The sequence below is a fragment of the Carlito syrichta genome, unplaced genomic scaffold, assembly GCF_000164805.1.
Source record: "Carlito syrichta isolate Samal-C Ts95f unplaced genomic scaffold, Tarsius_syrichta-2.0.1 Scaffold305649, whole genome shotgun sequence".
Lineage (NCBI taxonomy): Eukaryota > Metazoa > Chordata > Mammalia > Primates > Tarsiidae > Carlito > Carlito syrichta.
The window spans coordinates 300,897-310,225 of record NW_007249745.1 but is presented as its reverse complement, the minus strand read 5'-3'; the positions used below and the strand labels follow the sequence as shown (position 1 = coordinate 310,225).

The 9,329-nt window shown below is 51.7% G+C and overlaps 1 protein-coding gene across 1 annotated transcript in view; it reads left to right on the top strand.

Moving 5' to 3' along the window:
- The first annotated feature begins 3,596 nt into the window (after positions 1 to 3,596).
- Positions 3,597 to 9,329, top strand: part of CTF1 (cardiotrophin 1) — a 7,602-nt gene continuing 1,869 nt past the window's right edge. The window contains exons 1-2 of the mRNA XM_021714433.1: positions 3,597 to 3,618; positions 7,848 to 7,984. Coding sequence (XP_021570108.1) covers positions 3,597 to 3,618; positions 7,848 to 7,984 — 159 coding nt within the window. The remainder of the gene's footprint in view (positions 3,619 to 7,847; positions 7,985 to 9,329) is intronic.

The following is a 9,329-nucleotide window of genomic DNA, read 5'->3' as shown; positions in this document are numbered from 1 at the left end:
GAGCGGCCACTGCACTCCAGTCTGGGTGACAGAGTGAGACTCCGATTCAAAAAAAAAAAATGTTAGTGATGGTGATGGTGAAGAAGAAGAAGAAGGTTAAGTTGCAAGGCTGTGTCTTGGTCACAATCATCTCCCAGTTTCTAAAACGGCACTTTGTAAAGCTTCATGGAATTAGTGGATGAAGTTCACGGTACTCCTCCCCTGATGCTCCCTGTGTTGGGGCATCTCTTCTGTGTACCCCGCACTGGCACACTCCACTCCCTCGAGTCATACAGCAAATCGCAAATCCAGGGCAAATCCTAGGACTCCTGCCCCTAGCTTGGGGCTGGATTTAGCTCACCAACTACCAAGACGAGACACCGACATGGGTATGTCCCAAGATCAGGCACTTTTCTCAGCAGACTCAACTCATTGACGTGGCCTTGGAGAACCCCTGGTTGGAAACATGATGCTTCTGTCCTCTTTGTGTCTTGCATCAACACTCACCGAGATCTCTTTTTTGAGTCTGGCCTGGTGCTGGGGACATGGAGATGACAAGATCCTGCATTTCTGTTTGGTGGGGGACAGAATTATGTTGCAGGTTGATCAGTAAATGGACAGAAGGAACACAGGGGGCTGTGACGGCCCAAAGGAGCCCCCCCACACACACACAACTAGGGGCATTGGAGACAGGGAAAGCTTCCTGGGGGAGGTAAAGCCCAAGTGGAAATATGAGAAGGGTTGTGTTAGGTGAAAGCAGAGCAGGAAAGTTTTCTAGTCAGGAAGAATCACACCAGGAAAGGCCTGGTGTCAGCGGGAACTCTCAGTAGACAGTGTGGCTGGAACAGAGGTGGGGAAAAGAGAAAAGCAAGTTTCAAGGCTGTGCCAGGACCGAGGGATGGGGAGAATGGAGGGCATCGAAAGCCTTAAGGCTGGGTGGAGCTGGGACTTCATCCTGAGGGCACTGGGGAGTCAAGGAAAAGTATGAGCCAGGTGTGGTGGCTCACGCCTATAATTCCAGCACTTTGGGAGTCTGAGGTAAGAGGATCGCTTGAGTCCACAGCCTGGGCAACATAGCAAGACCTCGTCTCCACAAAACATTTTAAAAAAATTAGCCAGGTGTGATGGCACATGCCTGTAGTCTCAATACTGGGGAAGTTGAGGAGGAAGGATTACCTGAGCTCAAGAGGTCAAGGCAGTGGTGAGCCATGACTGTGTCACTGCACTTCAGCCTGGGTGACAGACCCTGGCTAAAAAAAAGGGAAAATATGAGGGTGACAGGAGGGGACAAGGTGACCCTTGCTTTTTCCCATCTCATTAGCTACCAATTTATTTTTATATTATGTATGTATGTATGTATGTGTGTTTATAGAGGCAGGGGTCTTGCTATGTTGCCCAGGCTGATCCTGGCCTCAAGTGATCCTCCCACCTCAGTCTCCCAAGGTGCTGGGATTATAGGCATGAGCCTCCGTGCCTGGCCACTAGCCAGCAATCTCTTTGCCCTCTTTGTTGGCCTTGTTTAGTTCTGAAACCTGCCTAGCACTTCCACCTAAGGTGGGGTGAAGATTTGTAGTCAGTGTTGGGAATGGGGTTAGGGTTGGGGTTAATGTTGGGTGAGAATATGGCTTGGAGTTAATTTGTATTTGTTCTGAATGGGCCTCATTGTGTGGTTTGCTAGATGACGTTGGGTCATGCTTGACAAGCTTTGGATCTCGAGAGCACATGTATGGCTAGGGTGGGACGGGGCTCCAAGCACAGGGTCACGGGACGCTGAGTCTTTTGCCATTGGTTGGGGCATTATGTGCTACATTGTGGTGACCCTTGACAGGCCTGGAATGGGCCTCATAGCAGGATTCAGTGAGAGACTGTGAGTGGGAATTATTATTATTATTATTTTTATTTTTTATTTTTTATTTTTTTTTGAGCTGGAGTCTCACTCTGTCGCCCAGACTGGAGTGCAGTGGCAGCTCCCGGCCACCGCAGCCTCCACCTGCTGGGCTCTGGCGATCCTTCCGCCTCAGCCTGCCGAGTAGCCGGAATTACAGGCACGCGCTACCACACCCGGCTGATTTTTTGATTTATTGTAGAGATGAGGTCTCACCTGCCCAGGCGGGTCTCGAACCTGCGGGCTCAGGTGAGTGGGAATTATTACCCCAGTTTCCAGATAAGGCAACAGACTAAAACTCAGAGAAGCTAAGGAACTTACCCAAGCTAGTGATGAACAAAGGCAGAACTTGAACCCAAGCTGCTGACTCCTAAATTGCTGAGATTCCCAAGGTGTCAGCTTCTGGTGAGGCCAAAACAGAGATGGAAACAGGTGGACCAGGACAGAGGGTGGGGGGAGGCCTTGGACAACGGAGCTGGGCCTGGGATGGGGGCTAATTCTTCCAGCTGTGAAGGGCACCTGGGGGTCCAGAGACAGAGAGGAAGTGAAGCCCGGGAGAGGCCGGAGGGGTTAGCCTTCCCTCTCAGGTGAGGCCTGGCCCCACGTACACCGTCCACTTGAGAATAGCCGCAGATCGGGTATCTGCCTTCCGCTTCCCCTCCTCCACTACCATGGCTCTGCCCACGCCTCAGTGCACCCGCTCAATGGGCCGACTCTAATCCCCTGACATCACTGCCTGCCCGGCAAGGCCCTGCCTGCCAGCCTTGGCAGACCCCAGGCCTGAGGACCCCCACTCAGAACCCATCTTTTTCCTCAGCCCCCTCCCTTCTTCAGCCCACACGATAGATCTGAGACACCCCACATCCAGCCCCAAGCTAGGGGCAGGAGTCTAGGCTCTGCCCTGGCTTTGCAGTGTGACTCCAGGTAAGTCGCCGTCCCTTTCTGGACCCAAACTCCTTTTGTAAGTTCTCCCAACCCCAGGATAATCGCATCAACCTGTCTTGGCTTCTTCTTAGTACATTGTCACTTTGGAAACTCTTTTTTATTAGTTCGCATGTTTACCGTTGGTCTCTCCATGGGACTGTATGCCTATGAGGCCGGGACCCGGCCTGCCTATTACAAACGCTGGTGCCAGCACATAGTAGGTGCTCTATTAATATCTACTGACCAGCCTGGCAACATAGTAACAACTTGTCACCACAAAAATGAAAAAAGTAGCCGGATGTGGTGGTATGCTCCTGTAGTCCCAGCTTACTCAGGAGGCTGAGGCCGAAGGATCACCTGAGCCCAGGAGGTTGAGGCTGTGGTAAGCCATGATAGTGCCACTGCACTCCAGCCTGGGTGACAAAGTGAGACCTTGACTCAAAAAAGAAAATTTCTACTGAGTGAACGTCTGGGTGCCCCGCCTCCACTTCACCTTCTAACCAGGGGAGGTAGGGTGGGGCAATTCCGCCCCCGATGGAATTGTAGGGGGTTAGACTGATCCATCTCTGACTCAGAGGGTAGGCAGGGGTGAGAAGTAAACATACACTCCATTGTGGAGAGGTTGAGAACCCACCTCCCTGACCCTGTCCCTCTGCCGCAAGGCTTCCCCGGGGGACAGTACTTCAGTGTGTGTGCCTATGTGTGTCCATGTGTATGGTGCTTGGGCAGTGGGACAAGATCTCCCAGTAGAGCTGGTGTAATTGAATCCCAGGATTTCTGATCCCCGGCTGCATGTGTGCCCGTGTGCATGCGTGTCTACGTGCACGTGGGTGGGCATGTACCCCTCTGTGTGTACATCTTGTGCCTCTGTGGAGGCTGGACCTCAAAGTGTGCACTGTGTTTACTTGTCTGTGTGCTTCTGTGCACATGTGTGTTCTCATATGTCTGGGACTCTGGATGTGAAACAAGTAGGTCTGGCTTGATCTGACGTGTATGTAGCCATGCCTGCTAAAGTGTCAGCTCCAGGAGGGCAGGGATTTTTGTCTGTCTCAGCCCATGCTCTGTCCCCAGCACCCAGGACAGCAACTGGCACACAGCAAGGGTCCATACATATTTGAGTGAATTAAGATATGTCAGTGTGTTCTCGTGTCTGGTGTATGCTCACATGTGTGTAGATGTGTGCATGCTCCTGTGTCTTAGGGTGCCCCTGGTGTGGGTGATGGTGCTCACACAGGGCCCCTCCTGTCCTTCTTCCAAAGTCCTTAGGAGCTAGGGCTGAGTGCCTGGGTCCCTGTGGGGCGGAGCAGGGGGCCGCCTCCTCAGGGGAAACTGGATCCCAGGACGTGCAGAGCAACAGGCAGCTGGGCGGCCCCTTTGTCCCCCGATAATCCCCTCCCTGCCCTCGCCCTCTCCCTCCCGGCTGCCAGAGTTTAAACTCGAGTTTGGGAGCTGCAGGGGTCTAGGGTGTCACTTTAGTGTCCCCTTCCCTACCTGTTCCCTGCCCCTTCTGCTTCTGCCCCTCGAGTCCCAGGCCTCTCTGTCTGACTATGTGCTCTATTTTGGGTCCCTCCCAGACCTCTCCCTGTCCTGTCCTGTGCCAGGTTTGCTTCTCATTCTTTGCCAGGACCCTGCCCGCTGCCCCCACCCCCACTCCCCAGGGTGTGACTCCCTCCCGCCCTCTTGGGTGGCCCCAGAGCACAGCCCCAGGTATAAAGCCATCTGAGGGACGGGAGCAGAGGTGTCCTGGAAAGACCCAGAGACTGCAGAGAGGAAGGAGCCGAGGAGAGCATGAGTTGTCTACTGGGTGAGTGAGGGGGCAAGGGTGCCAGGGCCTGGAGGAGGGGAGAGAGCACTGTCCAGCCCCTCTGGCTCCCCAACTCAGGCGCCCGGCTGGTTCTGCATCTGCTGGAAACCTCCAAATCCTTCCACAGAGAAGGTTTCGTTCATTATTCATTTGACAAATGTTTATTGAGTGCCTGTTATGTGCTAGGTGCTGTTCTCAGCATTGGGGGGACAGCAGTGAACAAACAGAAAAATTCATGGCCTCAAGGAGGTTCCAGTCTATGGGCACACAATACATATACTAAATAAGTAGATTGTAAAGCTAGTGTGGTAGATCCAGGCAATGATCCAAGTTTGTTGAATGAATAAATGAATGGGCCTTCCCTTTCAGCCTTCTCTTTGTTGGTTCTGGACTTCCGGGAACTCAGGAATGTAGAAAGAGATGAAAGCGGACATCTGGGTTTGCCTCTCATCTCCATTGCTCCCCGCTGGTGACCAAACACTGTTGGTGAGAACATAAACCAGAATATAAAGCCAGAGCTTCACGATGACAATTTGACAGCATCTATTCAATTGTAAAATAAACAGCCCTACAATCCAGATTCTCCCACTTTCAAAAGTGGGAGACTGGGACAAGGATGCTGGGACAAGGATGCTCATGGCATCATACATTCACTGATTCATTCATTCAACAAAAGTTTGTTGTGGTGAGTCAGCAGTGAAGGAGCCCGGTGAAGTTTCTTCTTTTCGGAAGCTGACATTCTAGCAGGAGAGACAGCAGCCAGCAAGTGAACAAATAAATACATGAGATCACTTCCGACAGCAAAAGTCTCTGCAGACGATATAACAGGGAGAGGGAGGGACTTCTGTCTGAGCTCAGCCTGAAGAAACAAGGAGCCAGGCTTGGAAAGGCCTGGGGGGTCGTGACAGGGACAGCAAGGGTAAAGGCCTGAGGGAGGAATGCTGGCAGGAAACCAAGAAGGCCAGTGCTCGGGGCCAGGCCTTTGTAGGACACACTGGGAACTTGGGCTTTTACTCTGAGTGAGGTGGGAGCCGTGGAAATGCTGGAGCCAGGGAGGGGTATGGTTGGACTTGGGGGACGTGCAGGGGGTGGAAGCAAAGAGACCAGGAAAGGGACTGCTGTTCAGGTGGGAGGGATAGTGGTTGGGCAGAGGTGGTAGCAGTAGAAGAAGTGGTTAGATTCTGGATACATCTTTTCAGCTTTTAAAACTTTTTATTGAAGGCTGGGCTTGGTGACTCAGTCTGTAATCCCAGCACTTTGGGAGGCCGAGGTGAGTGGATTGCCTGAGCCCGTGGGTTTGAGACCAGCCCGGGCAACTTGGTGACACCTTGTTTCTACAATAAATCAAAATTTAGCTGGGCGTGGTAGCATGCGCCTATGGTTCCAGCTACTTGGAAGATCGAGGCGGAAGAATCGCCGGTGCCCAGCAGGTTGAGGCTGCGGTGGCTGGGAGCATGCCACTGCACTACAGTCTCGGCGACAGAGTGAGACTCCAACTAAAAAAAAAAAATTTTATTGAAAGTAACAAGCCGGCTGGGCTCAGTGGCTCAGCCTGTAATTCAGCACTTTGGGAGGCTGAGGTGGGAGGATTGCCTGAGCCCGCGGGCTCGAGACCCGCCTGGGCAACTTGGCGAGACCTCATCTCTACAATAAATCAAAAAACTAGCCAGGCGTGGTAGCGCGCGCCTGTAGTTCCAGCTACTTGGAAGGCTGAGGCGGAAGGATTGCCGGAGGCCAGCAGGTCGAGGCTGTGGTGGCTGGGAGCAGCCACTGCACTCCAGTCTGGGCGACAGAGTGAGACTCCAACTCAAAAAAAAAAAAAGAAAGAAAGTAACAAGCCAGGTGTGGTGACTCACACCTGTAATCTTAGCACTTTGGGAGGCAGAGGCAAGAGGACTGCTTGAGTCCAGGGGCTCAAGACCAGCCTGTGCAACTTAGCAAGATTCTGTCTTTACAATAAGCAAAAAAATTAGTGGTACATGGTGGCATATGCCTGTAGTTCCAGTTACTTGGAAGACTGAGGTGGGCAGATCGTCTGAGCCCAGGAGGTTGAGATTGCATTGGCAGTTGAGTGTGCCACTGCACTCTAGCCTGGGCGACAGAGTGAGACTCTGACTCAAAAAAAAAAGGTAACAAATATACAGAAAAGTACACAAGTCATAAGTGGACAGCTCAGTAAATTTTCACAAAGTGAGCATATCCTTATAACCTACACTCAGATCGATCAGGAAACACTCAGATCAAAAAGCACCTTTGAAGCAAAGAGCTCGGCCAGGCGTGGAAGCTCACGACTGGAATCCCAGTACTTTGGGTGGCTGAGGTGAGAGGATTGCTTGAGCCCGGGAGTTCAAGATCAGCCTAGGCAAAATAGCAAAATCTCATCTCTACAAAAAAGAAAAAAAATTAGTCAAGTATGGTGGCACATATCTGTAGTCCCAGCTACTCAGGAGGATGAGGAGGGAGGATTGCTTGAGCCTGAGAGGTCGAGGCTGCAGCGAGCTGTGATCATGCCACTGCACTCCAACCTGCGTGACAGAGTGAGACTCTGACTCAAAAAAAAGATAGTGCCAATAGGATTTACCATGGGGGAAAAATGAGGCATCAAAGAGGACTCCATGGCTTTGGCCTGAGCAAGCTCTTACTTGAGATAGGGGAGACCAGGGCAGGAGGAAGAAATCCAGAGTTGAATACTGTGCTTTTTTTTTTTTGAGTTGGAGTCTCACTCTGTCACCCAGGCTGGAGTGCCATGGCATTCACGGCCGCCCCAGCGTCAACCAGCTGGGCTCCGCTGATCCTTCCGCCTCAGCCTTCCAAGTAGACGGAAGTACAGGTGTGCGCTACCGCACCCAGCTAATTTTTGATTTACTGTAGAGATGAGGACTCGCCAAGTTGCCCAGGCTGTTCTCAAACCCGCAAGCTCAGGCAATCCACTTGCCTTGGCCTCCCAAAGTGCTGGGATTACAGGTTGAGCCACCGAGCCTGGTCTTAATACTGGGCATTTTGAGTTTGAGATGCTTACTACTATCCAAGTGAAAATGTCAAGTAGGAAGTTGAATACATGGGTCTGGAGTCCAGTGGAGTGTTCCGGGCTGGAAACAGCTATTAAATACCTACAGGATGATTCTGCCCTGACTTTGCTTTACAGGATTGCTGTAGGCCACAAGCACTGCAACTTTTCAGGAGTTGTTAAAATGAATGACTGAGTCGGCAGGCAGGGTTGGGGACTTGGTGCTGACCTCTGGTTTCCTCTGCCAGGTCCCCTCTGCCTACTGACCCTGTTGTTGCCACCCCTCAGTCCGGCAGCCCCCATCTCTCCAGCTGAGCCCATCAATCAAGCCTATAGTCTGGCCCTCTATATGCAGAAAAATACATCAACGCTGCTGCAAACTTATGTGAGTGACACTGGACATGAGTAGGGGAGGGAAAGAGGCACTGCCCTCTTGGCCCAGCCCTGGGTAGGGGAAGTAGAGCAAACCCAGGAGAAGACTATTCTGAGAGCCCGAGGATACAGAGGCGCAGGGACACACTCACTTGATTGCTGTCACTGACGGCTGGGTGACCTTGGGTAAGTCATTCCTCTTTTGGTCTCAGCTGCCTCGTCTGCAAAATGGGATGGCAACCCTGCCTTTGCTGACTTGTCAGGACTGTTCAAGTTACAAAGGAAGCACCTAGAGGGAAGGACTTGACAGTCATGATTATTTCCACAACCACCTCACGCTGCGTGCTTACTTGGGCTCCAGCACCCTACTCCCATTACCTTATTGACTTCTCAAACAGTTTTGAGAGGTAGAATTAGAATCCATTTTACAGGCCAGGTGCAGTGACTCAAGCCTGTAATCTCAGCACTTTGGGAGGCTGAGGCAAGAGGATTACCTGAGTCCAGGGGTTCGAGTCCAGCCTGGGCAACTTGGCGAGATCTCGTCTCTACAATAAATCAAAAAATTAGCCAGGCGTGATAGCGTTCGCCTGTAGTTCCAGCTACTTGGAAGGCTGAGGTGGAAGGATCGCTGGAGACCAGCAGGTCGAGGCTGTAGTGGCCATAAGCGTGCCACTGCACTCCATCCTGGGCAACAGAGTGAGACTCCAACACACACACACAAACACACACACACACACACACACAAAGAATCCATTTTACAGATGAGGAAACTGAGTCTTAGATGGGGGTGAACAATTTGCCCAAGGTCACAGCTAATAACTGGCATTTAGGATCTAAAACCAGGTCTGTAGAATGCCCATGCCCCGTACCCTCTCTAAAAGTTAAAACCGGCACCTGCTGGCTGGGTCTGACCCACAGATATTTTTCATTTGGCCCATGTGTTGCTTGCTTAATTTCTAAATATGAATGCCTATCTATGTCAGGCACAGGGATCCACTGGTCAAAACTTCCACCTCCCATCTTAAGCCCTATCTTCTTACCAAGTTGCATAATTTGCCTGGCCCTGGAGGCCCTGGAGTTTGCGACTCTTTCACTTATTCCAGATCCATGTGAAGTTACTTAATCTAGTTTCTAGTCACATATCTGCCACTATTCCCTGGATAGCCTAGGGCGCCCTCAGCCTCAGTATCTCCACCTATAAAATGGGGATGTGGGGCTAGGTAATCTGCCAGTTAGAAGATCTATTAGTGTGCATTAAAATTCTGTGGGTAAAGCCGGGCTGGGTGGCTCAGCCTGTCATCCCGCGCCTTTGGGAGGTGAGTGGATTGCCTGAGCCCGCGGGTTCGAGACCCGCCTGG